Below are 26,753 nucleotides of genomic sequence, written 5' to 3'. Positions count from 1 at the left end.
TAATATTTAGAAATATAATACATTATCATAACATATGATATCATAAATTAAAATAAGATCTAATTTTCTTATTATTAGTATTTGTATATCTGTTAATTATTATACTTATACAAAACAGGCTTGGTCAAAATTTTGTTCGCGAACTAACAGATTTCCATTTTTTCGTTGTTCCAACGTTTCACGTAAATTGTGTAAAAGATGCCCGGTTAATCTCACTATGCGTATATTTGGCACAAGTCACTATCGTATCTTTTAATATAATGAAATAGAAAGTAAATAAAAGATGTTGGAACAATGGAAAAATGGAAATCTGTTAGTTCGCGAACAAAATTTTGACCAAGCCTGCTTTGTATAAGTATAATAATTAACAGATATACAAATGCTTGAGCTCTTCCGAAGTCTCAAGACCTTAAAACAGGATTTTGTTAATGAGAAATACGCAACAGTTAAATGTTTGCGCAAAAATTGAATCCATAATGTATATATTTGTGCATTAAAATAATACATTTATAACACACACAAATATAATTATTAATATTTAACGATTACTTGAATCGTCAAAATGCACGATATTTTTGATGATAGAATGAAATAATACATCATCATGAACGATGTTAGATTACTAATATCGAATAAAAAATTTGCGCATGTAATTACAGTAACTTACGAAGCTATTTAAATGTACATAATAATTCTATAATTAATTGAAGAAGGCAATCGATAAAAATAACCTTTTAAGATGTAACATATTTTTAAAAAATTTTTTTAAATAAATTTGGCAACAAAATGATATTTTATGAGTTTTTAGTGTGTGTGTGTGTATATATATATAGTACAAATCAAAAGTATTACATTTATGGAAACAAAAAATTTATTATTTTAATTATGAAAGAATAAATAGTTAAGAATTAAGATAAGTGAGAGCGTGTATATAGTACTTGAAGCGCAATTTTCTTTTAATTTAATATAAATATACTTTATTCAAAATACGTACTTGTGGATATTTCTTATGCGTGGTTCCATTTTGAGTCATTTTCCATATCATAATACCACATTAATAAAAATCGATTTTCAAACTTTGGATTATGGATTAGAACTTTTCGTTTTTAATTCTTATTTTCAAATATTTTTCATTTAAAAACTATTATATAAATTAAATATGTGCATTTTATATATTTTACCTTCCGAATTTTCTCTTGTGAATCAGATAGTTTATTTTATAGAGCGAATTTTTCTATTTTGGTAAAATTAATTATACACTTTTTGAAATATTAAAATAACGACCACCACTTCGTTTACTGCCATCTGACTAACTAACCATGTGTCACTGTGGGCCATGTTCTCATGAGATCTAAAACCGGTTTTTATACATTTTTTACTATTTACATATATTGAAGATGGCTCGAAATGGTATCAAAAAATTCGCAAATATTTCGAATAAAACATATTTACATTAATTTTTAAAAAATGTGCTCTAAATACAGCACGAAATTTTTCACTTAGCTTTTATCCTCGATAATTTCGAGAATTGACAATAATGGCAAGCCTTGATATTTTATTAGAATATCGTTGAAAAATCTCACAATTAATGCTGCGGTTTTATTTTATTTGTGGTTTTCTTCTTTTCTACAGAAACTATAAAGAACTTAATCTTGAAGCTTTAACGATCATTGATTTTATCAATATGAACAATATAATCCACAATATTCAGAAAATATCGTGAAACCCCAGAAATTTTGAACATCTCAATAATTTCAACCGTGATAAAGGCTCTCAGATAAGCCCTATTTCGCATACTGCCCTCCTGGTTTTTTAATTGACCGACTGATTAATTTAAACTATCTGATGAATTAGAAACACTTTCCTCTCTACACCTTTCCCACTAAAAAACAGGTGTTGAGAACAAGCACAATCCAAGAAAGCTCATCATCGGAGCTTCTAAAGAAGCTTCTAGAGCTTCCATGAGCTCTGATGATGCAAGCTGTAATGTTTGCGAAACGTCGACCGCTGTTTCAGTAAGCAGCATCTATCCTGAAGCCTTTCATAAAGGTTTGTAAAGAACTTATTACAAAAAATTTTACAATTTTAAAAAATGCTTGTAGCAACTTGTAAACAACTTGATCAATTTTATTTGAGATATTAATTCTACTTTCAGTCTATATGTTTCAAGTCTGACAAATCGCACTTATATAACCAAATAAAACATTTATTACGTGACAAATTCTTTTAAAAATTAAAATCTGCAATTGTATAGATATATTTACAAAAATAGATATAGAAGTATTGATTTTTTATAAAATATTGAGAACTGTTTGTACAATTAATTTCGAAATATTTCGGCAAAACTAATGAATCATCTTATTGATATATTTGCAAAATAATTTTGATAAGAAATTGTTTAATAATTGAAGAAAATATTTTTGCCGTATTATGTATATGTAAAATATTTAGAACTATCATCTATAGTAGTGTATTTTATATATATATATATATAACAATTATATATATAACAATTAACAAAATGTTTTGAACTTAAATCTTTTTTTAGTTGTCAGACATCCAACAACGTATGACACGCAAATATAGAAAATCTGTCAAAACTTAATATTTGCAAAATGTGTATTATTATTTCAAGAATTACTTTAACGTTAATCTACAATGTGCTCTTTGCTTCTTATTTCTTGCTTTTTGCTTATTGTCTATTATCGTTTTACTTCTTTAATTTGTCGATAATCATTTTTTTTACGTTTTTTTTGTCTTTCGAAGTTTATTAACTTTTATCTCATCAATTTCGATAAACAAATAATGCGTGAACAGATAAAAATTTGAATTTGTATTATGTTACTTTTGACAAATATTATTCAGAAATTTTAATCCAATAAAATTGTTGTGTCATGGCGTATCTTAGCGTAATTATTGCAACATTTTTATCAAATTATAATGCTATTGTTGTGCAATCCGAAATAGAATTGTAGTAGAAAAAATATATTTAATAATTTATGAAATATATAATTACGCACCGTCGTTCATTTTTATTTATTTATAGTCTGAATGCTGAGTGAAACATTGCCATTAGGCCTGATCGGCCTGACCTAATGGCAGATATGAATTACAGAAATTAAGCAGATCTTGTAGATATAATTTATCAAGAAATTAGTAGCAGAATCGAGCAGAATGTGCTGTTTTGTAACTCACAGATATAAGTTCGAAAATCGCGCGAATCTATGATTGTTTATGATGCTGGCAACTTGCCGTACGTTTGTTTTCAACGATTTCGAAACATCACGCAACATTACACGCAGATAACAATGTATGGTATGTATTGCAGCAATATAAGCAATTTAATAACAAGATAACAGCATTAAAGTAAACCGCATTGTCACCAATATAGTCTTATAATTATTATAGCATATTATTATAGAAATTAAAAAATAATTATTATGGCATATTAACAGCACGAATCTTGATAACGTCAATTTTTAAGTACCCGACAAGTTGCTATTTAACATTGTCATATGTAATGATATCAATTTATCAACTCAATATATGAACTCAATAATTCCTATAGCAATATACTATGCAAGCAATATGCTAACAATACAGACTACTATTTAAATATAAATCTTAATACCATTGAAGGAATTTAAAAGTAATATTTTTAAATATTTTTTTTTACTTTAAGGAAAACTATTTCATTAACAAGTGTTTTAATGCACAAATAATTATGATACGTGTTAGAGTTTGGATACAAACTTTGGTTATATAAAGATCCCGGCAAATTTTACATGCAAGAAATGAATACTACCTAGCGGCATGTCTTGCAAATGTATTCTATTGTTCTATAATTTTTGCTGAATTTATAGCATAGTCATAGTAAGACTTTTTACATAACTTATATGTTTTCCCTCTCATTTTTTTCAATATGGAGAGAAAAAGAGGAAAGGTAAACGGTGCAAGAAATTCAGCTGAAAAAAATAAAATCTAATAATAGAGTAGATTTTGTTCGGTTTCTGCTGCTAAACCATTAGTTAGCACGTTTTGCTCGGTTTTTATTACCACTCTGTTGTCTGTTCAGACAACATAAAATACTTACAAAATACTTATAAAGATTGAAATATTTTAAATATGTATATATAAATTTTATGTATATTTTTATGTTTAAAAAAATCTAAATATTTAAAAAATTAAGAAAAAAGTTCCAACGTTTGATGAAATATATGATAAGTCTATACATATTATGTATATATCTATCTATCTATCTATCTATCTATATATATATATATATATATAAACACCAAAGTTAACCATATGAAATATACGTTTTATATCAAATATCAATATTTTGAGAACATTTATATATAAAACAGAAAGTTAAAAATTATTCTAATTCTAAAGTAAATATTTAAGTTTGTTCTGGTAAAGTTTCATCTAAATTGATCGATACAGTTGGAGAAAAAAATATATTTCTTGATAAAGAAAAATCAGAATATTTATCAGACAACACACGTGTAGTGATATGGCAACGTTGTATGACTGTCAGTTAGCTGTCAAATTTAAAATACTAAATTTTGATGCATTATTTTTAAAAAAATGTTTTAAAACAATTGGATTCACAATTATTTTGAAAGCAAAATGTACGATATATATCTGAGATAATCAAATTTGATGTTGCAAAATTTAACGCGTTATACAAATATATTTGATGTAACAATACAATAATTTATAATTTTAAGATTTTATCATTTAGAAATATTTAATAACATAAAATGAACAAGTTATAGTGACATTAACGAATAAGATATTGTTAATGTTCTTATATTATTTTAATTAATTTTACATTATTTTAGAATAAACTGTTAATTATCAAGTAGTGCTGGAACCTCCTTAACAAAATTTTTTAATTTTAGTAAAAAAAAATGTTAGCTTATCTGGAGATAGCAAATAATCTGTAGTAAATAATTTTATTACAAATAGAAATGTATTTATTATTCATAATTATTCCATATAAAAGGTAAATCGAACAGTTGGAGGTTTCTTATGGAATTAGTTAACAAAATATGTGAGTTTATAGTATATATTATTGGGATCCTGTTGAGAATAGTGCTAAGAATGCGCTGGTAGCGCCTACGGACAATATATAGTTTACCGCAGGCGTGAATGTTTTTAAAACATAAAACGAAGATACGATAACGAATGCCAAGAAAAGGGCGTTATTGTAGAAAATTGAGAACGTTGTTGCTTCATAATCTGCTACTTCATTCTTCTTCCACAGGATCCTAGACATTTAAACATAATATAAATTAATATTTTGCATACAATATACTTTTGTAATAACTGACTATGTTGAAACGATCACGCAGAAAATATTGTAGTCAACGTGACTGATTGATTAGTCATTTGTTTCGGGAAAGAAAGCATTACCTTTCATCCTTTTCTTTTTTGCTCATTTTTTTGTCCTCTGCAAGTTTTCGGCTTATTTCCTTAGTTACAGCGTCTTCTCTTTTTACAGCAATCTGTACAAACCATGTACATACAAAATATTATATTTTTATTAATGCCCAAAATATACCTTATCTCTTCTAATTACACAGCCACACAAAAAAAGTGGTCTGGCCTGTATACCAGACCCATGTATTCCTATGGATTTTGGCCTGCTCAATTCAAATCTGATGTCTGAATTGGTAGATTGGTTCGCTGTTTTGAGAAAACCTCAAAAAAACATCAGCGAAAGTATTTGTTTTATGGATTTTCAAGCTTTTTTTGAGGTTTTCTCGAAACAGCGAACCAATCTACCAATTCTGACATCAGATTTGAATTTAGCAGGCCAAAATCCATAGGAATACAGGGGTCTGGTATACAGGCCAGACCATTTTTTTGTGTGGCTGTGTTATTAAACAAGTTTTCAAAATGTAAGTTTAGAATAAAAATTAATAAATTCCATTACAATCTTGCAAATTATATAAAAATATTTATTTTAATCTTCTAAAGTTGAGAAATTTATTAGACCCACCATCAAAATTAGAATTTTTGAATTATTATTGTAAAAATAATCTTAATATTAATTCCTTTTTATACGAGTCGTCATTTTGATTTTCTGAAGTTGATACCTTCTAATTAACATAAATGGGTCTCATAGATCCAGCATCAGTAACTGTGTTGTCAGTAATCATTAGATTTTAAAATCAACTTTTGAAGGTTAATAAGCAATTCCATATTAATTTTGTAAAAAATACTTATATCCTAAATACATATATAACATACCTTATGTTTGAGAATAAATTTTGTGTTTTTATATGCCAAGGCAAGGGCATATGTGCTCACTAATGTAACCAGTATGAAAGAGATTATGTTAGAATACAGATCAATCAAATGTATTCTCCAAAATAGCCCTATAACAAACATGATATAGTTAATAAAAGATAAGAATTATCATATAATTTAATTTTTAATATTAAATCAGACATATAAAACAAGACAAATTAAGTCAAATCTATATGAAATATTCTGGATATTAAATTATATCTATTTGCTTTCTATATAGAAACAGCTGTACTGAAATTATCGTATAGAAAAATCTCTATCTTGATATTTGTTTATATTAGATAATTTATTCAAACAATAATTATATATAACAAAGCTTTGTATTTGAAATTACACTTTTTTGTTGAGTTTAACGTGCCATTAACCTGGCTGCAGCACTTTTTCGGTTATCGGGCATTGAAATTATACATATAAGAGTATAATTGGTTATAGAGCTTGTCTGCTATGGAATATTCGCCAAGTTCTAACACGTATCTGTCCAATTTCGGTTCTTTGGCTGTATTTTGAATTAGATGATGACTCAGACAACAAATGAAATTTTGTACGACAGGAATTTAATTGAACAATTTAATAGAGAAAAATAAAATAAAAACGAAAGGAACGTTTCCTTCTGCGCGCTTGACAAGCACTCACAAATGGGTATCGCCGAAACGATGAAGGCATTGCCGTAGAACAATGCTGAGGACTTCGTCGATACGTTCCTGGAAAAGTCCTGCAACAGCAGTTCTTCCTCTTTGGTAAATGCCTTAGACTTCCCCGACATTTTCAGTAACAGCGACGAGGTGACCGGGCGACCGTTCGACCACGAGGATCACGACTTGACAGACGGGGACAATCACACAGCAATCAGAAACAAATAGTACGCATGCGTAAAAAGCGTCGGTGTGGAGAGACGTGTGGTGACGTGTCCCTCGTCGTCATTCCCCGCCGATATCGATCGAGGCACCAGTTCCGCTCCCTGCAGGTGACTCGCTGGAAACTACGTTTGAGTTTCGTTGATCATTTGTGGGTACATCAGAAATTTAGCGACTCATTTTTATTTTAAATGGATGATGCGACTTTTAAACATTCTTTCTGACGCACATATATATATGTTTGGAAACTTCGAAGATTGAACTTTGGAGCACGTTAATCTCGATACGTTTATTTTGGTCATATTTTTAGAATCTGCCATTCGCGATATCTATGAAACGTTGAAATATGATAAATATCACGAGATTCGTATAATATTATAAATTAACCGCGGTCTAAATTTTGGAGTTTCCGATGAATTGTCGATTTTTAATATAACGTCGGTGATGTGCAGCTAAATTCTCTACGGAACGACAGCTACGAGTTCGCGCGCTAGCGTCTCTGGTGTAGCGTGATACGGAGAGATTACGGAGTGCAACACAGTGTGCCATGGTGTGCCATTTGCTGTCATTTTCGACGGGTCGGCATTAGCGGTGACGGTGCATCCGTTAGTTTCCATTCGAAGGATTTTCGGAAATTCGTGATTAAATTGTTAAGTGTTATGACAAACGTATCAGTGCGTCCTGCATAAATCTGCAGTGTTCGATAACCGACCAGCGAGACTATGGAGGCCGAAAGCGAGGAGCTGGTCGCCCTGCAAGCGGCGACGGACGTGTCAGCGTCATCGACGCCAACCGAGAACCATAACCACAACAGGATTCGCAGGAGGAACGTGCTCGAGTCTGCGACCAAGACGGACGGTTCGGCGGCGACGACGAGCGACACGGAGCGCGATCACGTGCCTCTCGTGATCCTGCCCGACCGCACGAAAGCGTGGCGCGACGGTGTCGCGCCGCGGATACCGGATCTCGTCGCCGACGTGGCCGACAAGCAGCGGAACGGCGTGCTGACATCCCACGACGAACATCACGGCGGCACGGCGATCGCGGACGGCGGGATCCTCACGAGTCGCGAGAGGATGAAGATGAGCGTTATCCGCAGCAGCATCGCCAATCCGGATTTTACGTTAGGAGAGCTAAGACTGCTCGGCTGCAGCAGCGAGGGCTTCGTTAATGGTACTTTGCGCAGGTGACGATACATTATGATCAACAAGGAACCTTACATAGTATATATACACTTGCTCTTTGGGACTCTTTGGGCCAAAAGAGAATTTTATAGTGTTTGGTTTTTTTTGTTTTCTCGCGCATGATTGTAGACGATATCCCTAGAGTTTAGTCTTGATATAATGTCGCTTACAAAAAAGTGGTTCCTTTTTGAGAATAATCCCGTTCACTGTAACTAAGTCTTGAAATCATGAGGATGATCTGTAGATGATGTACGAAGGGTATTGTGGCCGAAACTCTTGCGACTGGTACAATTGGATGAGCTCGCACCTGTTAACGGATTAGAAACTGTGCATACTTACATACCAAATGAGATTTATCAGCAGATACTAAAAGATGTGGCACGTAGCGGCAGTCATATCTCACAGAATGCAACAGAAAAAGAGACAGAAAGCTTCCAAGAGCAGTTAACTCAGCTTATGTGCTGGGTACTTCATAGACATTCCCAATTGAAGTTAGTATATTTAAACATGACACTGATGTATTTATAATAAATTTATAAATTATATTATATATCTGTAACTTGCTGTATTATAATATAAAATAAAATAATGTGTACTTAGTTACTACCAGGGATACAATGACGTGGCGGCGACTGTGTTACTCGTGATGGGATTACAAACAGGCTTGTATGTGCTTGAGAGTATCTCGTTGGAATTCTTGGAAAGATTCATGGAAAAGACTATGGAAAAAGTGAATCAGGAATTATTCTATATATTTGCATTGCTGGAAAGAGTACACCCTACCCTTTTGGAACATTTAGAAAAGTTAGTTTTTATATGTTAGAACATGATCTCGGATTTTTTAATTTTATATTTTAAGTAAACATTTCCATACGATTAATAATATTTTATATATGTTATTTCAAATTTTATATTCCTTTTTATTTTAATTGCATTCTTACTTTACACATTTGTTAATATTAATGATCCCCATTATTAATAGCAAAATTGATTTTTACTCTAGTGTAGAACTGTTTCCACACTTTGCTCTGGCTGAATACACAACGTGGTATGCACACAAATATGCAGAAAATCGAAAATTGTTGCATAGACTATTTGATTTTTTCCTGGGTAGTCCCCCATTCATGCCTCTCTATTTGAGTACAGTAATTGTTGCACATAGAGCTACAGAAATCTTCAATACTACACCCGACATGGGACACACACATAAGATATTATGTACGGTGAGTATAATCGAAGAAATAGTTGACTCTGAAGAAAAAAGAATAAAATTATTTAGTACAAATTCATATTTTCAGTTACCAGACGACTTGCCGTTTGAGAATCTTTTAGTAGAAGCAAAGAATTTATATCGACAATATCCTCCTGAATCTATCAGTAATGATGTCAAGGATTACGATCATAAGAGAAAGATTAAAGAGCAAGAGTGGAAGGCAAAGGCGGAAGCGAGCCGTCAGGAGAGAGAGAGACAACGGAAATTAAAAATTGTCCAGTCAACACCAAGAATATCTTATCGCATTAGAAGTTATAAGACTATTACTGTTGTCACTATTTTAGCTTTGGGAATATATGCTTTCATAAGATCCTCGACAGGGCTTAACTGACATTAGGAGATATTATTTGTTGTAAAAAAAATAGAATTTTTAACTATTTTCTAAAGTAGAAGTCCTGTACTTCTTGATATGTCAGCTTTGATTTGACATATTTGATATATACTGAGATTTGGGATAAGAATTTAAAAATATAGGATTGTATAAGAGCGAGCACCAAAGAAATGAAGGGGCAAGAAATATGTGTTGCTAGGAATAATTGAAAGGTTTAGTTATCAGTATTTGAACAAATTTGTTCGAGGACACACGAGTCAAAGTCTTGTGCATTCCTACGCTGCCTTTATGCTGTGTTCTGGAGGCTGACCTGAATTTTTTAATATGTTAAAAAAGAATCAACTATATGGAAATTTATAGGAAAGCAACAATTTAAACTGTTCAAAATTACTAAAAGTTTAAATAGTTAAATTGGGCATCTAATAAAACGTATATAAGCTTTTGTGTGTAATATATATGTTTATATGTTATGATCTGTGATTAGAAAAAAATTTTATCTATTTATAATTACATCTAAAAGAAGAAAAATTATGATAATTAATCGTTATGATCAATAAAAACATTTTATTTGTTAACAACATTCATTTATTGTCATTTTTAATGATGAGTTTCTTCTTTATAGTAGTTTTTACAATACCATTTTGTTTTAGAAATGTATATTTAATTATGTCATTTAGTTGATTAAGTTTGATGACACTCGATAAAAGATTACAATATCAATGTTTACATTTCACATAAGATATTTATTATTTTTCACCATTTTGTACATAAATATAATTTTGTAGAAACTTTTACTGTGCTCTGATAAGTGTTTATTCTAAATATAAGTCTATGTGTGTTTACGGATTTATTTATACCAAAAGATGCAAGATTACATTTACCAAGAAAATTGTGGATATTACCAAGAAAATTGTGAAGTTGTAAATATTTTATAAATTTGAAAAATGTGTTTGTTGAGAAGACTTCTCTTTCCTAAGAGAATGCTTCTTACATCAAATTTCTTGAGTCTTAATAATATATTAATAATATAATATATTATTATAAGTATTTACAACACACACACATGGCAATTATAAATCAATGTAAATATAATATTAGGATATATTTACAATACAATGGAGTTCCGACTAGCAGACTATGAATCTGAGAGATTTCATTGTTATTCTAATGTGCTATACCAGCCACTAAAAAAATATGTTGCTGTACAGATGTGCGCGCGCGCTTGTGTGTGTGTGTGTGTGTGTGTGTGTGTGTGTGTGTGTGTGTGTGTGTTATACTATATATCGCTAGTCATTTTAACTTATTTTTTGTTATGAGATCATAAAAATTGATAATACTAAATATATAAATATATACGCATGAGGAGAAAAAGTATTATATTTATAGAAAATGAGAGGATAGCCAGTTAAATGTTGATATTTAGAACATTTTTGTAATTGCACCACTTTATAATATTCCCAATTGATATTTGCTGATATATTAATGTAATGATATATTTTAATGAATGTAGTTAATAAAAATATATTTTCAATTAAACTGCCTCATATTTTTTGCCAATAAATTATTGAAAATATAGATAAAATTATTTCATTAAATTAGTAAAAACCTTATTTTAATAGTTTTAATCATTAAAATAATTTATATATATTGCATTTTAGATATAAATTTATAGATTAACATATAAAAATGTTAGAAAAATTTAAATTAGCTAATTTGTTACATTCTTTCGCATATCATTAATACTAGTAAAAATCATGTTACACTTTTAGAAATGTCTTAATGTATGCTAAAGCGTCATTATTTCTCAAGATTTCAGTGTGATCAACTCCAGGAAAACTTTTATTATAAATTTTTTGTTTTTGTGACTTCTGCCAATGTGTACATGCTTCCAAACTCTTTAGATTCACAGTTCCATCGCCATCCCCAACTATTAATTGTGGATAACCACTTACACTCTTACCTTTATAATATAATCTGTATAAAAAAAATTAATTTAATTAAACAGCCTCTTATCATCTCTAAATACAAGCTCTAAATGCAATTTACAAATAAACTTGTATAAATTTTATATAATAAAATAATATATATACAAACTTTTCTACAGTGTCCACTTTGCTACCATATAAACAATGTACTTCGACACCTGGTGCTGTAAAATCTAATTGGTATTTCTCATTGTCTTTTCTGAACTCCCAAGCGTTAGGAACATCTATGTCTCTATAAATCAAAATGTGTTTAAAAATATATTTGTAGACTAAATGTAGCAAGTATAATTATTTAAACAATCTTACTTAAAATATTGTTGTAAATCATTCAACGTATAATTTTTCTGGTCTGATTGTACTAAAATCTCTGTGTCTTTCCAAAATAGTTTTGACGGTAACAACCATCCCAAACTTGGATTTGTTATCTGTTCGTTTTTTAATATACTTTCACTAAGAAAATATGTGCCTAAGTCATCTCCTAGATATGTAATTTTAAAATTATAATAGTATAATAAAAGTATAAAGCATATTTTATAGAAAAGAAGATAATAATTAGAAAATTAATATTATATTATTTTTAATTCAAGTTATCTGATAACTTATTAGTAATGTGTTCAATACTACAGTAATCTATAATAATAGGGATCCTACAAAAGGAGAATTTTATTCTTGATTTTAATTGCTGATTGCAACAATCTTAGGGACTTTATACCATACTGATGTGTAATATTGAATTAGTAATACTGATGATATGCATCAATATTGTTATAACCCAAGTTACTTATGCCATGATTATGAAATACTAGTAAAATGACATGTATTTTTCAATCATCACATCACTGTCAAGTCTACTACACAGCAATACTGATACACTCGAGAATAAAAAATAAAAAATCTGAATCACCATCAATATTCTACATCAATATTAATCACATAATCAATATTTTATGTTTTATGATTTTATCTGTAACTGTTTTACTGTTAGCATTGTTGATATAAGGTCTCTTTTATAGATAAGATCACCAATACTCACCAATGGCAAATACTTTGATAGCCTTGACAGATCCTGCCCATACAGCACCAAGCGTGATTAGAGCATTTATGTATTTGTCCTTCCACTTTTGACTCTGACGCTGTAACATTATGAGACTCATAGGACCACCCATGCTGTGAGCCAGTAATGTCACTGGCGTATTATTATTCATTACATACGTTTTCTCCACCAGAACTTTCAGCCTGGCAAAGAATTCTTCATTCTCGCCTGGAATTTAAGATCTTTATCTCGGTAAATTGGTAGATTAATTAAGTAAAATACATATTACTAAATCCCAATGCATAACGCCTGTGTCGGAAACAATTTATCAATATCATTCTTTCTGCACATACTAGGTCCCTTTCTGAAGTCGTAAGGTGCGCCGCGCAGTGATAGGTTTCTAACATATCCCAAGTCGTTCACAAGCATATTGCCAATGTCCTTGAAGTACGAGCCTGGCGAGGCCCTGCTGGGATCTATGTATTCAACTACAAATGGATCACCCCATCCTGGTACTCTTGTTTCCACTCCAGGCTGATTACTGGTAGTTCTCGTCACATTATCGTATTGTAATTTAAGATTATCGATCTGCAATAAAATTTGAAATGTATTGTCAAAAATTATTTGGCTTGGAAGAAAGCAAAGCTACGCATGATGAGATTGACGATCGTACAAAGCAGTCTATCACAACAGGTACAAGCAGTTCCATGTTCAGCCATAGGCTAAAGTAATCGTTGGACTTTTTTTCGCAGATGTAATGCACCACCGACGGCTTGTCAATCTTAGCCTCGACCTGGCTGCCGCCATTACCTGGAACTGTAATATCATTTTCCTTTGTGAGTGCGACGCGCTCACTTCGTGACGTCTCGAGATAAAGTCGATATCTCCGAAGTTCTATGACACTACTGATAAGAGAATCGCATATAAAACACTTCAGAGCCGTGTTTCGACCCCTAAAGTGCAGAGAAAGAGAAAGGAGTCAGGATAACTTTCGGGCGAAAGTAAACGCTCTCGAGAAAACAGAACGCTTCTTTTTTTTCGTGGACAACTCACCCAAAATAACAGGTGATACTTGGTTTGTTTTAGTGTACCAGGGCGCGGATGTCACCGGTCGCGCGGCGAGTAAGAGAACGATTATCGCGCTCAGGAGAGCCGCCAGGTGCATTGTTCGTTCACGGCCACGGATTTGGAAAACGACAGGCGGAACACGTGCGTATGTTACACTTCGGAGTCGAACGCCTCGTGGCACTACAAACGACGACCTGTTCGTTCTGCGAGTACGTTGTCTCCCGACTCAACGAATAAGATGTATGACGAAACGCGACAAACGCTCATCCACGAAGATTAGAGAAAGAATCAAGTCGTGCGTGGTGGGGGTGATCCAAAAACTATCTGTGCAATTCCTCCGCAACTGATACTACTATTTACGAGAGTTAATACACTACTGTCATTGCATTTTGTTTTGTACATATATACCAGTCGGAGTAATCAGCTGATTTCAATGTCGCGCACATGCGCCGGTGGAGAGGGAGAGGCTCGCGATCGGCAACGGCCAATCGGAGCACGGACGAACACAACATGTCTCACATAAAGCGTATAACACGCTTTCGTAAGTGGACGCAACAAAATATTATTGCGTCCTCCTGCATTTGCATATTTGCAATATTGAATAATATATTTCTGAAACTAATTTAAGTTGAAGTTAATGGCTAATAAAATTAATTTAGTTACGTTAAAAGTCACATGAACGAGAAACTCAGGTGCATTAAGATTAAGTTAAAAATTAGCTTTAACTCTTTATCTTTTTTTAATTCTTAGATTTTTCTTTTTTAGAGAAAATTTACATTCGCTTCGTTTGGACGAAATAAAAATGAAAAAAACGCATAAAGACATAAATGAAATAAACAGATTAATAATAGATCATATTTCTATAGCCGATTTCACTTGTATCAATTGGTTAGGATTGCGTCGAAAATAAATAAGTTCGAGCATAAGCATAAAAATATGATTTATTCATAATATGATTTATTTAATCGTATGACGATTTGAATTGCAAAAGTTTCGTATACACATAATGTTTTGAACTGCATACATAATATTTATGTTTACCATTTTCTATTGTTTTTTAATGATTGATGATAAGCACCAGAAATCTACGTCATTTCACATGTTGACGTCTAGTGTTCAAGATTGAGTAAATATTAGTAAATAATAGTTAAAAGACTTAAAAATTAAAAATTAAATAATAAAGTTAAAGTTTAATTTTAATCTTAATTTAATTAATTCAAAATAAGTTAATTTTTTATTTTAAAGTTACTTTTAAAAGACACAAGTTTTAATTTATTAACTTTTTTAAAAATTAAACATTTATAAAAAAGAAAAAACTTGAAAAAAGCTATATATATAAAAAAACAATATTTCTTCATCATTTTATATTAAAATTTACAAATGAGACATTAAATTTATTTGGTAATCCATGTTATAATTATTTTGTCATGTGTAGAATAGTCTAATTTAACAAAAGTATAGAATAATGTAATTTAACAAAAACAATATATGTTTTAATTTAATTTAAATAACGTTTTTTATATAATTAACTTTTAATTTAATTTTAAGTAATTTAATCTTTACGTAACTGAATTTATTTGTTGTTTATGTAATTTTTAATGTAACTAAAATTTTAATTATAAGTTAAAATTTAAGCTTAATTTTGGTTTAAAAAAATATTAACTTGCTTTTTTCTTTTTCCCTCTTACAATTCTAACTTTTTACCTTTTTTTGTTAAAAGTATAGAATTGCAATAAAATTGCGTGATAAAAGGAGCTCAAGGTATACATTTGAATTCAATTTTCGGGTTTTTTACGCTACTATACCGCGACGTCTTGTCATTTGAAACACCATTTAGGAATCGAACAATTCGGACATCGACGACATTGTTAGATCGATCGACACCGTGCTTGGCACCGATCGTCGCCGTAGACCGCGGCAGACCGCGGGCGTCGAACACGCGGCGGCGGAAAGGTACGGCGACGTCGCGTCGTTGATCGCACCACGCGCTCACCCGCTCGGGAGGATCCATTTACGTGGACCGGATTGCCGCCGCGCTTTAATTCTCGTTTCCTTCCCCTTGGTCGTCGCGAGCCTCGTCAAGGATGGCCGATATCAAGCAGGAGCACAAGGGCGAGGACGTCGACAGCTACGGCATGGGCAACAGCGCCGACCCGAAGAACATGCAGGAGCTAACGCAATACGTGAGTCCGCGTATTTACGCACAGGATGACGATGACGCATCCGGGGACGATCCGTCGCGACGCGACCCTGACGCTACGTTGACTCCTTTGCAGGTGCAAACGCTGTTGCAGAACATGCAGGACAAGTTTCAAACCATGTCCGACCAGATTATCGGAAGAAATATCCTTTTCTTTCGCAGTTAACCTTAAAATGTCGCCTACAGCTGAGGCGGCATCTCTGAGAAAGATCTGCGTAGACACTTTGCTTTGTAGAGTATCATGTAATTATTTATTGGCATAGTACGTGTCAGTTTTTTTCTGCTATGTTATTGTCAGTAGCTTCTGTTCTCTCTGAAATAGTAAACTGTAAAAAAGACAATAGCTGTTTCTTGTCTGTTTAATGTCAATGAGACACTGTTGTCTATTGGTTTCAATAATAATTTGGAAATTTTATGTCTATGTGTGCCTCTATAATTTTATTCGTACGCTTCAAAATGTTATATATTTTTATTTTATATTTATTTTGTAAATTTTATATTTCATTAAAATTTTAAGCCTGTATTGAAATATTTATTGAAGATTGAGAATTGCAAATTGGAGATTTAAAGTTCATCCATTTCATAATTTTAGTTTTAATTTGTGTTCAAATTGTTCAACTTCTAATTTCAAATTTGTAATTTTTTATCTTGAATGCATAGTCTGATGACTACAAGAAATTAAATGCACAGTTTTTATATAAATATCCAATCCAGAGCTATATTTATTTTTTAATTGCATGTTACGCTTTACTTAATTTAATTACATATTACACAAGCTAATATATTTATTTGTAGTATTAATACAAAGATATAATTATTATGAAATCTTATTAATCCTTAATAAGAAATACTAGATGAAATGGGCAACAGAATAGACGACTTGGAAAAGAATATTGCAGACCTAATGACACAAGCAGGGGTCGAAGGAGCTGATAAATAAGCCCATTCTTTTCTCAACGCACTGATCTAAGTAATAACTTATCTATAAAATACCAGTCATACTTATTGTCATGGAAAAGAAATATATAGTGAGAAACCCATCCTTTTGTTACAAAAATACAAAAAATAAACACTTTTTTAGAAACATATTTTAATATTATTTTTTTAAAACTCATTATGACTAATTAAAATATCAATTGAAATATTTAATGATTACATTACGTAGCTTCCAGCGCAGTACGGTTTTATGTTGTCTCTTAATGCTATCTTAAAGAAGCTTCTTTTGTCTTATCTTATTCAAAACAATACTGCGCATCTATATGAACTCTTGAAGCTAATACAAAGAGTACAAATAAGCATTCTTCCAGAAAAAATATTCCACAGAATATTGTTTACTTTGTCTGATTCAGTTTGTAAGGTATACGATATATTATAGACGACATTAAGGACCTCTGACATGCAGGGATCGCTGGAACGGGTCTCAGAATGTAGCGTTTCTTTACTTTGTATCCGGCGTGTTTCGACACTCTTTTCTAAAAAAGATACAAAGGCAAGGGAATTAAAAGAATGTTTGAAACTACATAGATCTTTGCCTAGTTCTCACAGGCTTCTCTTGAATCGATTCCGACTCCGTCTCTTCTGTGCTGTCCGGATATTCTTCGACTTGAACCGACTCGGAAGAATTTGTCAATGCGGTCCGTATGGAATCCTAAAATGTACCGCATTAAAATTTAAAAAATGGAACCATGGAGCGATACGTATTTTGCATTTTGCGCTTACCGCAGATTCGGTTCCTCGATCCTTAATCAATTTCTGCGACGCCACGGGTGACGATGCGAATCGAGTGGCCAGGTTTGTTAAAGAGTAAGCTTGTCGAAACGAAGTTCTGCCTACCGTGTCCAATCTTGCAACAGAATCGGGAACTCGCATTGTGTCTCGAAAATCCTAGATATCGAGGAAATGCTTTATTTGGATAATACAAAATATTGCATCAGCAATTTACTAATAATAAAGCTAGTAATTGAAATGTCAAGCCTGTCTCATTGATTCAATAATAATAAATATCAATTTGAAGCAAGTTTACCCCATTCATCTCTCCTCTCGCGTTTTGAAAGTCCTGTACGTCAAAGGATAAACAATATTGACTGTACACTTGTAATAGATACAAATATAGATGTAATTACGATATATCGTTTGTAAATTTCATAATTCTTTTCTTAACTTCAACATAGAGAAATGAGATGGAAACAAAAGTTGAAATGAGGTCTTCTGTGTTACCTCGATATCTTTAATTTCGTCAATAGCTGCAACATCTTGATATGCTTTGGTCAAAAGTTCAAGGGCCTTTGTGTGAAAACTCAATTCGACGGTGACAAAATCTAAAAGTATAGATTTAATATCGTGTAACTTTCGTCGTTCAAATGAGTCGATCTGTTCCTCTAGTCCTTTTACCACTCGGGATACTTCAATGGATGCTTTTGTGAGTTCCGATTCGGCTTGCGACTAATATTCTTTTTTAATTAAAGATTCATATACAATATGATAAAATACTTGAAATGAAAAACTTATTTTGAAATAAAAATTTTTATTAATATCTATGTTGATTTTAATTATAATTTTGTTTGTGTGTGTGTGTAATTTAATTAATGTTAATAAAATTTCTTTAATCTTAAAATTTAAGGATACTATCATTTGACGGTTTCTGGGATTTCTTTCTCGAACCTTGTCTAAATGTCTTCGTCTCGTAAGTTCTCTATCGCGTGCTGCAAAAGTATTTTTCACATCTTCGCGAGCATGCTTGCAAATTGTTGCATATTGTGAAAGAGGTACAATCACTTTAGCATCCAATCTTTGTACTTCTGCATCTCTGTAAAGTACAAAAAATTGATTATCTTAAAGTAGAAATATAAATAAAAATAAATTTTTAAGTTTTAATAAAAATAATGCTGAAACAAAATTAATGTAATCGTAATTGAAATAGGCAAATAAAAAAGAAAAATTTTTAAGAGGCTTAATAAGCTTTTTATCTTTCGCTTTTATCTTTCGATTCAGTGAGAAATAAAAAACTAATTGTTTAATATAAAAACATTGTTGTTTGTGAAACGTTGCCTATGATCACATAAAGCTCTTGCAGAATAAAAGTGGCCAGTTTTCGGTTGAAAAAAAAAAAAAAAGAATTTTGTCTTATATTTTATACTCAGTGGCGAAATTAATAATTTCTTTGTTTTAATAGAAAAAGATAATTTTTTAGAGATAATAAATTCTTAAATATAAAACATAAACCTTTTTTTAAGATAATAAATTTTTATGCAAATAAAAGTGACAACGCGATATCATTTTTTCAGTTAACACTTCTTTCATGTCAATATTAAATTTTATTATATAAATATATATAAAATACAATAAAAATAAATTAACATTTTTATCTCTTTTTATGCATTGCATAATTATTTGAAACAGAGAACTAGTTTTTACCTATAATCGCCGATAACCGATAACGTTGCGGAAAAATTTACGAGTCCAGTACTCAGTGATCGATTTATGATTTCCGAGTCTGCATAAGTTTGTATTATTTTAGCCAGCTCGTCGCTTTTATCGCGCAATCTGAAAAAGGATAAGCTGATGAAAAAGCAAACGGAGCAGAGCGCTTTGTCGTCAAAACAATAGGGAAAATAAGAGTGTGTCACGCTAAAGAAAAATAATCGATATGGTTTGTCAGCCGGAGGAGCACACCTGGCAGCTTTTCTGGTGAACGCCGCAAATATCGTGCATAGTTCAGCGAAGTGTTTCTCCACGCCCGTTATGCGGTCTTGTACAAACTTTGCTTCCTGCTCGCTAGCAATTAAAGAAATAGAGTCATTTAATTTAATAGTTCGTTTTTACGATCTGTCAACGGCGAAAAAAAAACCATGTTTGCGATGTTGTATAACTTACTACAAGGTGCTTTGCGAGCGCGCTCGAAGCATTGTTTTGTTCTCTTTTTTAAGTATTACTTAAAATATCCGACGAATTATTTTGTAGCTCGGATTTCTTCGTCATGTAATATCTCCTGACGCAAAAAACAATTTCACTCGTTCGTTTTCACATGCGCGCTATCGCTGACAATTGCCTACTGACAGGTGGTGAATTGCAGGTGAAGTTACGTGCGTTTCCTATACTCCCTTCAGGCTAACTATGCAGGGGGTTGATTACAGCTAGGTTTCTGACTATTTGAGGAATGATTCAAGCTTGATCTGATATTTCTTCTTACGTTCTATTCCGGCTGTGATAGTTTATATTTTCTCCATAAGATTTAGACATTTCATGCCTTTCTTATTTTCTCTTTATTCTCCTGTATAACAAAATATATCTATAAATTATAAATTTTGTGCATTTATATCCCACAGAGCACACATCTTTTAGAAAGCTTTCTAAAAGATGTTATGCTGTATGGGATATATATTTCTATATTAGAAAAATGAAACTTAATTAAATCATCTACTTTTTGTAAAGTGGGATATGAACACATACAAAAATCTGTATTATTAATTTTACTTTATAATACTGTAATAAGGTAACAGATTAACAGGTACAATGTCACAATATATTTATAAAAATATTGTACTACTACATATTTAATAAATAAAATTTGCACTAATATATATTATATTAATATATTTGCACTAATATATATCAAAATCGCGACTAGCTAGTGTCTTTTATTATAGCAAATGAATGTCCTGCACCAGCACCAATGAGAACGGCAACGGAATTGGATGGAACTGAAAGAAATTCTGGCTGCAGTATGTCCTCCGTTTTTCCATTACCGCAATTTCCATGCTCGTTCCAGCCCCAACATAACACTGCTCCATCATCTGTAAAATTATTATTATTATTATTATTATTATTATTATTATTATTATGTATATACTAAAATACCTTTTTGAGCAATATTTACTCGTTCCATGTTTTAAAATATTTTTTGAAGTTTACCTTTCCTTTTCAAATTCACCTCCATTTAATAAGAAAGGAAATGAGAATATAAAATTTAGTGACAATTAAAAATAAAAAAATATACAATCCTAATTATATAAAAAGATAATTATTTGACGCATCTCTGATTTTTTTAGCACATGCATCTGGTTAGATATTTATTGTATCTAATAATTTACCTGTTAAAGCAATATTATGCTCCGATCCAACTGAAAGCTGAACAATCTTCGGAATGTGTTCAATACATTGAAGTCTCTCTCCCATAGAAATTCCATTTTGTGGCTTCGAAAAAGAACGGCCCAATTGGCCATAATCATTTCTTCCCCATGAAAAAATAGTGCTATCTGAAGTCAAATGTAATATGTTCTAATATGTATATAAACTATTTGATTATATGTAGCAAAAACATAAAGAATAAAGAAATATAAAGAACTTAGTTTACTTACTACTCAAAATATTTACATGGCTCCAGCCTGTATGAATTTGAATCGATGCATCGTGTTGTATACTGGAAAGTGGAATGCATATAGGTTGAAATATTCGTGTTTCAGAAGATGTCTTAGGAAAGAATCCCAACTGTCCGTGCTTGTTGTCACCAAAAACGTACATATTGTACGTTTGCCTTTTTGTTACGACGATAGTATGATACTGACCACAGGCAACATCCTCCACATGTCCTTGCATTGTCCATTCTACAACTGTTCATCTGCGTTTTAATTAAGCAGCAACATTTTCATTTTTTACAGCATAGTTTCAACAAAATAGTTGCTAACTGTTTAAGTAAAAATAATGAAATAAATAATGTGAAGTATGTGAGATCAATATATGTGTAAGAATGGTAAATATAATAAATATTAAAAATACAAATAAACATGTAAAAAAAAAAGTAATTAAAAAATGTTTTAAAATAATTTAAAAATACGTTAGATTCTGAAGAAATATTCCAGGTAAACTCAATGTCTTTATCAATTTTTTTGAGTTCTGTAACTTATTTTTACACAACAAAAATATGGCAATTTGTTATATACTTTTGGTGAAGGCACCAAGGCGAACGTAAGGCTCCATTGTTTTTGGATTAATTAAACCTAATTGTCCTCTGTTATTCGATCCACAAACGTAGATCTCACAACCCTCCGTTACTACAGCAGTGTGTCGCAGACCCATTGAAACATTCCTTATTCTCTCACCAATGGAGACTCTATGAGGATGTGATATTGAAGGGAACTCTGAAGGATCCAGACCTAACTGTCCATAACGATTAGAACCCCATACATATAACTCGCCATTTTCCGTTAACGCCATAGAACTATCCCATCCACACCAGACGTTGATCACTGTTTCATGTTCAAGAGCACATATCCTTTGAAATCTTAGAACATTTTCTTGATCGACATTAGAGCTTCCAGCTTGCCCTTTGTTGTTCAATCCACAGGCATAAACACGGCCATTTGTATCCAAAATCAGCGTGTGTCCAGCACCACCAACAATTTTCCTTATGGATTCTGGCCTCAGGGAACATCCAGATAAATTTACTTCTTGAGGTAGAATAAATTGCTCAGATAATAAACCTTGTCCTAATTGACTGTGGGAATTTGCACCCTGCAAAATATTAGAGTTTTCGAATTATTTATTAATCTACTGTAGACTTATATTTTGAATATTTATTTGTTTAAAACTTTCCATTATTTCAGGATCTTGAGAATTCAACTGTACTCAAAGGATTAAAAATGAGAAATACAACATTAATTTTATCTTTTAATTCTATTCTTATAAAAGCTTTTGCTTTTAATTATGTTGTTACACATGTTCTAATTTTTTTAAAATTATTATAAATAATATAAAATACAAACGTGCACATATAATGAAAGTTCTTGCCAATTAACGAATGACAAGCTTAACTATTTAACTTATGATTAACTTACCCATGAAATCAGGCGATATGTAGACATTATATTTGATTTATATATATTGTTTATTAAGTATTTTCGTTCTTATGATTCAAAATAGCTCTCTTTAGACTGTTCTCTGCGGTTCTCTGCTCAACATGTTAACACAACAGCTGCGTATTTACAAGATCGACAACATCCAAATGCGTGCTCTGGTAAAGGCAGGTGCGCATGAAAATTTCTAAAGAGCTAATGTAAGCCTCCTAGCTAATAAAAGATCCAATACATGTTTTGCCAAATTTATTATCTCCTTATTCAACAAAAAGATATGCTATTGTCATTTTAAAAGTTTATATTTACGTGTTTAAACAATTTCATATACAGCAGCCCTCAGTATGCAACTATGTAAGTATGCAGCAAATATTTTTGTTTGACACTCTTGACAGATTGGGGAATGATACTGTAAATGATTGTAAACAGAGCATGCCGGTGTGAGCGGGTTATATTGAGAAATATAAATTAAGCAAACGAGAATTTACTTCTGGCTGTTCGCAGCATTATGCTAAATGCTGTTACTCTCGTAAGCGACGTAACGTAGGATAGTCGAGCCGAGCAGAATGCAGGAATCTATGAAGTTCAATCTTAAAGAGGTTAAGACAGACCTTTTGCACGCTATACGTGAATGCTCTCAGCGCGGTTTGCTGCACACCACGAAATGGCACGTGAATTTTTGCTCGACCAAACGCATCGTAATCCCTTCATGCGATATACTTTCACATGATTTTATATTTATATCTGTTATATAGGTTAGCGGAATTAAATTACTCCTTGAAGAATGTAGAGCTAGATGAGCACGACCTGACCACGGAGATTAAGATGGATATTGGTGAACCGGAGGATATCTATCACCTGGCTAAGACGTACTTCGATCTGAAGGAGTATGACAGAGCGGCGTATTTCACGATGGACTGCATGAGTCCTAAGATCAGATTTCTACATTTGTATTCGCGATACTTGTCGGGGGAGAAGAAGAAGATAGATGACATGACAGATGTGCCACCGGATCCTCTAAAGAATGAAACCCTGAAATATCTCTGCGCTGATCTGAGATCAGATCATCTGGCGTCGAGACTAGATGGCTATGGGTTATATCTTTTTGGTGTGACGCTGAAAAAGCTGCAGCTTACCAGGGAGGCAACAGACGTTTTAGTGGAGGCTATACATAAAGAGCCGATGCACTGGGGTGCATGGTTAGAGCTGGCTGCGTTAATTACAGACAGAGAGAAACTGGACAGCTTGTGCCTGCCCAATCATTGGATGAAGTATTTCTTTATGGCACACATGTACTTAGAACTGCAGTTGATAGATGAGGGTCTAGCATTATACTGCCAACTGCAGTCGATGGGCTTTCAAAAAAATGGTTACGTTTTAGCTCAAACTGCAATTGCAGTGCATTATAGAAGAGGCAAGTTAGCAAATTCAATATTTAGAACAAATAATCATTCAGAGTCTGTAATGAAAAACTTTGAATTAATCTTTTGTGTCTTGTGATTATAAAAATTAATTTGAAGATACAATTAAATCTATTGATTGTATTGTTATTATTTTGAAATAACATATTTGTTTCTAAATATGAATATCGTTATGTGTCAAAATAGAAATATTTCTTATTTTAGATGTTGATAATGCAATAGAAACTTTCAAGAGAATAATAGATGAAGATCCTTACTGTCTCGATAACATGGATACATATTCAAATCTACTTTATGTGAAAGAGATGAAAGTTGAATTAGCAGATCTGGCGCACAGAGCTACCGAGATAGATAAATATAGATTAGAGACTTGTTGTATAGTTGGTGAGTTAATTGTGTCTCTCCGTAAGGCATAAGTGTAACAACATTTGTTGTATTTAAGGAGATATTCTACTTCAAGAGAGTAAAAAAGATATCTCTTTTAGGAAATTATTACAGCTTAAGAGCCGATCATCAAAAAGCAGTGATGTATTTTCACAGAGCTTTAAAAATGAATCCGCAATATTTGTCAGCTTGGACATTGCTAGGTCATGAATTTATGGAAATGAAGAATACCAATGGCGCTATTCATAGTTATAGACAGGCAATCGGTAAACTCTTTGACCATTTGCTGCTTGCATCGGAAAAACACATCCACGTTTTCTATTTATATTTCTCAACTTGCCAGAGGTTAACAGACGAGACTATAGAGCATGGTATGGTTTGGGTCAGACTTACGAAATCTTGAAAATGCCGTTTTATGGACTTTATTATTATAAGCAAGCTCAGCTCTTGAGGCCACACGACAGTAGAATGGTTCTAGCCTTGGGTGAAGCATATGAAAAGCAGGACAAAATTCAAGATGCACTGAAATGTTATTACAAGGCATGCAACGTGGGCGACATAGAAGGAATGGCACTCTTAAAATTAGCAACGTATGTATTCGATATGTAGTATTACATGATAAAAAATATGTATACATACATATATACATATGTATATTTTTTTTGTTGCAGGTTGTATGAGAAATTAGGAGAACACGATCATGCAGCAGCAGCTTATACAGATTTTGTGACGGATGAATTTCGAAGTGTTGATAGAACAGAACTGAGTCATGCGTATAAATATCTCACACAATATCACTTAAAAAAAGAGCAATTGGATCAAGCTAATCATTACGCACAGAAATGTCTTCAATTTGATGAAACAAAAGAAGAAGCAAAAGTGCTATTAAGAACTATTGCTGAAAAAAGAACTAAAGTAGAAGAAACTTCCATGGTGGTAAGTATGAAACTTTAAGTGTAAAAGTACATTTTTTTATAGTCAATATAATTTTTTAATTTTTCTAGGTGGATATGAACGAAACGGATCCTGTAATTGAGCAAAGATCGCGAACAGATGCAACACCAAGTAGTCAATTATCGCCAATGAATCTTTCGTTCACACCTACGCCATAGACGGATATTTTCTATTTATAGTATATAATATTAATTTTTGTAATTCTGTATGTAAATAAAAAACATTCAATAATTTTTTAATATCATTTTTGTGATAAATTATTTCTTTTTCCCTAAAGTGCGATATTAAAGTTTTTCAATAATATAGAATATAGATTAAAAAAAATTTGTAAAATCTTTTAGATCTAGTTATAAAGATCATAAGTATTATAACATTTAATTTTAATTTAATTCGAGAATCTAATATGTTTACTTATGCTTATTATATCTAATAATTATGAAGTCAATTTGTATATTAATGCTTTATATATATATTAATATTAAAAAGATACTTTTTAAATATAATATACAGGTATTACACTTAATATATATAGATATTACACTTTATACTTACGCCGATATTACATTCCGAAATTTTAGTCATAAAATTTAGCTTCGTAAAACGTAAACAAAAAAAGCTCATAGCAAAATGTTTCTATGAGACAAAATATGATTGACTGCAATTATATCTGTACGGTGAATAAGAAAAAAAAATTATTAACTTTTAAAAATAAAATTGCAAAATCTAGTTCTTTAGAAGCTTTTGTAGCTTCTAAAGAAGCTTCATAGGAAATAAACTAAAAAATCTAAAATAGAAAATATGTCTTCTACAAGATAAAATATGCTAAAATACAGATATATCTGCACCATGTAATAATATAAAGTAGTAGACCGATCTTTCCTGCTGACACTTAAAAAA

At 31.7% G+C, this 26,753-nt stretch overlaps 7 protein-coding genes and 2 long non-coding RNA genes across 15 annotated transcripts; 5 read left to right on the top strand and 4 right to left on the bottom strand.

The window, feature by feature from the left end:
* Nucleotides 1-4,959: 4,959 nt before the first annotated feature.
* Nucleotides 4,960-7,197, bottom strand: LOC105838842 (translocon-associated protein subunit gamma). Its single transcript, XM_012684714.3, has 4 exons — nt 6,955-7,197; nt 6,262-6,389; nt 5,422-5,513; nt 4,960-5,276 (listed from the first exon to the last, which is right to left on the bottom strand). The coding sequence occupies exons 1-4, from the start codon at nt 7,082-7,084 to the stop codon at nt 5,078-5,080; spliced, it is 549 nt and encodes a 182-aa protein (XP_012540168.1). The 5' UTR covers nt 7,085-7,197; the 3' UTR covers nt 4,960-5,077.
* A 700-nt stretch (nt 7,198-7,897) lies between these two features.
* Nucleotides 7,898-11,495, top strand: LOC105838841 (TBC1 domain family member 20). Its single transcript, XM_012684713.3, has 5 exons — nt 7,898-8,348; nt 8,604-8,850; nt 8,960-9,163; nt 9,363-9,582; nt 9,658-11,495. The coding sequence occupies exons 1-5, from the start codon at nt 7,898-7,900 to the stop codon at nt 9,961-9,963; spliced, it is 1,428 nt and encodes a 475-aa protein (XP_012540167.1). The 3' UTR covers nt 9,964-11,495.
* On the bottom strand, nt 10,686-14,178 carry LOC105838836 (phospholipase A2 group XV). 2 transcript variants are annotated; one of them, XM_012684701.3, is made up of 7 exons: nt 14,035-14,178; nt 13,655-13,797; nt 13,335-13,569; nt 12,982-13,209; nt 12,255-12,426; nt 12,058-12,180; nt 10,686-11,937 (listed from the first exon to the last, which is right to left on the bottom strand). In XM_012684701.3, exons 1-7 carry the CDS (start codon nt 14,144-14,146, stop codon nt 11,721-11,723), a joined length of 1,230 nt encoding a protein of 409 aa, XP_012540155.1. In that variant the 5' UTR covers nt 14,147-14,178; the 3' UTR covers nt 10,686-11,720. The 2 variants fall into 2 exon arrangements, with proteins under 2 accessions (XP_012540155.1, XP_028049885.1); XM_028194084.2 differs by lacking the exon at nt 14,035-14,178 and having other exon boundaries at nt 13,792-13,912.
* On the top strand, nt 13,842-14,984 carry LOC118644664. Its single transcript, XR_004962411.1, has 2 exons — nt 13,842-13,982; nt 14,068-14,984. It is a non-coding gene; the product is annotated as an uncharacterized LOC118644664 (long non-coding RNA).
* A 756-nt stretch (nt 14,985-15,740) lies between these two features.
* LOC105838840 (heat shock factor-binding protein 1) lies at nt 15,741-17,335 on the top strand. Of its 2 annotated transcripts, XM_012684712.3 has the most exons (3): nt 15,818-16,232; nt 16,326-16,392; nt 17,101-17,335. In XM_012684712.3, the coding sequence occupies exons 1-3, from the start codon at nt 16,134-16,136 to the stop codon at nt 17,187-17,189; spliced, it is 255 nt and encodes an 84-aa protein (XP_012540166.1). In that variant the 5' UTR covers nt 15,818-16,133; the 3' UTR covers nt 17,190-17,335. The 2 variants fall into 2 exon arrangements, with proteins under 2 accessions (XP_012540164.1, XP_012540166.1); XM_012684710.3 differs by having other exon boundaries at nt 15,741-16,392.
* LOC105838839 (protein FAM92A-A) lies at nt 17,323-20,305 on the bottom strand. Of its 2 annotated transcripts, XM_012684707.3 has the most exons (8): nt 20,123-20,302; nt 19,922-20,023; nt 19,664-19,792; nt 18,875-19,055; nt 18,467-18,691; nt 18,273-18,305; nt 17,969-18,133; nt 17,323-17,897 (listed from the first exon to the last, which is right to left on the bottom strand). In XM_012684707.3, the coding sequence occupies exons 1-8, from the start codon at nt 20,152-20,154 to the stop codon at nt 17,766-17,768; spliced, it is 999 nt and encodes a 332-aa protein (XP_012540161.1). In that variant the 5' UTR covers nt 20,155-20,302; the 3' UTR covers nt 17,323-17,765. The 2 variants fall into 2 exon arrangements, with proteins under 2 accessions (XP_012540161.1, XP_028049893.1); XM_028194092.2 differs by lacking the exon at nt 19,664-19,792 and having other exon boundaries at nt 20,123-20,305.
* On the top strand, nt 20,193-21,120 carry LOC114255452. Its single transcript, XR_003626717.2, has 2 exons — nt 20,193-20,321; nt 20,896-21,120. It is a non-coding gene; the product is annotated as an uncharacterized LOC114255452 (long non-coding RNA).
* Nucleotides 20,704-23,547, bottom strand: LOC105838838 (probable E3 ubiquitin-protein ligase HERC3). Of its 4 annotated transcripts, none has more exons than XM_012684705.2 (6): nt 23,407-23,547; nt 23,083-23,313; nt 22,189-22,759; nt 21,607-21,858; nt 21,340-21,504; nt 20,704-21,042 (listed from the first exon to the last, which is right to left on the bottom strand). In XM_012684705.2, the coding sequence occupies exons 2-6, from the start codon at nt 23,107-23,109 to the stop codon at nt 20,873-20,875; spliced, it is 1,185 nt and encodes a 394-aa protein (XP_012540159.1). In that variant the 5' UTR covers nt 23,110-23,313; nt 23,407-23,547; the 3' UTR covers nt 20,704-20,872. The 4 variants fall into 4 exon arrangements, with proteins under 4 accessions (XP_012540159.1, XP_028049889.1, XP_012540160.1 ...); XM_028194088.1 differs by having other exon boundaries at nt 22,348-22,759; XM_012684706.2 differs by having other exon boundaries at nt 20,906-21,042; nt 21,340-21,479.
* Nucleotides 23,548-23,630: 83 nt separating this feature from the next.
* On the top strand, nt 23,631-26,100 carry LOC105838835 (cell division cycle protein 23 homolog). Its single transcript, XM_012684699.2, has 7 exons — nt 23,631-23,764; nt 23,853-24,511; nt 24,723-24,902; nt 25,004-25,168; nt 25,246-25,492; nt 25,574-25,838; nt 25,907-26,100. Exons 1-7 carry the CDS (start codon nt 23,664-23,666, stop codon nt 26,012-26,014), a joined length of 1,725 nt encoding a protein of 574 aa, XP_012540153.1. The 5' UTR covers nt 23,631-23,663; the 3' UTR covers nt 26,015-26,100.
* Nucleotides 26,101-26,753: the final 653 nt, after the last annotated feature.

The sequence above is a fragment of the Monomorium pharaonis genome, chromosome 3 (genome assembly GCF_013373865.1).
Source record: "Monomorium pharaonis isolate MP-MQ-018 chromosome 3, ASM1337386v2, whole genome shotgun sequence".
NCBI classification, from domain to species: domain Eukaryota; kingdom Metazoa; phylum Arthropoda; class Insecta; order Hymenoptera; family Formicidae; genus Monomorium; species Monomorium pharaonis.
This window is presented reverse-complemented; position numbering and strand designations above follow the sequence as displayed.

Excerpts from the sequence above, each read along its gene's own strand:
- LOC105838842 (XM_012684714.3), bottom strand. The coding sequence starts at position 7,084 with ATGTCGGGGAAGTCTAAGGCATTTACCAAAGAGGAAGAACTGCTGTTG. Across the intron at positions 6,390-6,954 it reads CGTTTCGGCGATACCCATTT|GGCTATTTTGGAGAATACAT; the intron begins GTGAGTGCTTGT and ends TGTTTGTTATAG. Across the intron at positions 5,277-5,421 it reads AAAAAAGAAAAGGATGAAAG|GATCCTGTGGAAGAAGAATG; the intron begins GTAATGCTTTCT and ends TTAAATGTCTAG.
- LOC105838841 (XM_012684713.3), top strand. The coding sequence starts at position 7,898 with ATGGAGGCCGAAAGCGAGGAGCTGGTCGCCCTGCAAGCGGCGACGGAC. Across the intron at positions 8,349-8,603 it reads CAGCGAGGGCTTCGTTAATG|ATGATGTACGAAGGGTATTG; the intron begins GTACTTTGCGCA and ends GATGATCTGTAG. Across the intron at positions 8,851-8,959 it reads CATAGACATTCCCAATTGAA|TTACTACCAGGGATACAATG; the intron begins GTTAGTATATTT and ends ATGTGTACTTAG.
- LOC105838836 (XM_012684701.3), bottom strand. The coding sequence starts at position 14,146 with ATGCACCTGGCGGCTCTCCTGAGCGCGATAATCGTTCTCTTACTCGCC. Across the intron at positions 13,570-13,654 it reads CTGTTGTGATAGACTGCTTT|ATCGATAATCTTAAATTACA; the intron begins GTACGATCGTCA and ends ATTTTATTGCAG. Across the intron at positions 13,210-13,334 it reads CGACTTCAGAAAGGGACCTA|GCGAGAATGAAGAATTCTTT; the intron begins GTATGTGCAGAA and ends CTTAAATTCCAG.
- LOC105838840 (XM_012684710.3), top strand. The coding sequence starts at position 16,134 with ATGGCCGATATCAAGCAGGAGCACAAGGGCGAGGACGTCGACAGCTAC. Across the intron at positions 16,393-17,100 it reads CGACCAGATTATCGGAAGAA|TAGATGAAATGGGCAACAGA; the intron begins ATATCCTTTTCT and ends AATAAGAAATAC.
- LOC105838839 (XM_012684707.3), bottom strand. The coding sequence starts at position 20,154 with ATGCTTCGAGCGCGCTCGCAAAGCACCTTGTA. Across the intron at positions 18,692-18,874 it reads CCAGAAACCGTCAAATGATA|TCGCAAGCCGAATCGGAACT; the intron begins GTATCCTTAAAT and ends AAAGAATATTAG. Across the intron at positions 17,898-17,968 it reads ATCGAGGAACCGAATCTGCG|GATTCCATACGGACCGCATT; the intron begins GTAAGCGCAAAA and ends GGTACATTTTAG.
- LOC105838838 (XM_012684705.2), bottom strand. The coding sequence starts at position 23,109 with ATGTCTACATATCGCCTGATTTCATGG. Across the intron at positions 21,505-21,606 it reads CCATGTAAATATTTTGAGTA|ATAGCACTATTTTTTCATGG; the intron begins GTAAGTAAACTA and ends ATTTGACTTCAG. Across the intron at positions 21,043-21,339 it reads GCATAATATTGCTTTAACAG|ATGATGGAGCAGTGTTATGT; the intron begins GTAAATTATTAG and ends ATAATTTTACAG.
- LOC105838835 (XM_012684699.2), top strand. The coding sequence starts at position 23,664 with ATGCAGGAATCTATGAAGTTCAATCTTAAAGAGGTTAAGACAGACCTT. Across the intron at positions 24,903-25,003 it reads AGAGACTTGTTGTATAGTTG|GAAATTATTACAGCTTAAGA; the intron begins GTGAGTTAATTG and ends TATCTCTTTTAG. Across the intron at positions 25,493-25,573 it reads GCACTCTTAAAATTAGCAAC|GTTGTATGAGAAATTAGGAG; the intron begins GTATGTATTCGA and ends TTTTTGTTGCAG.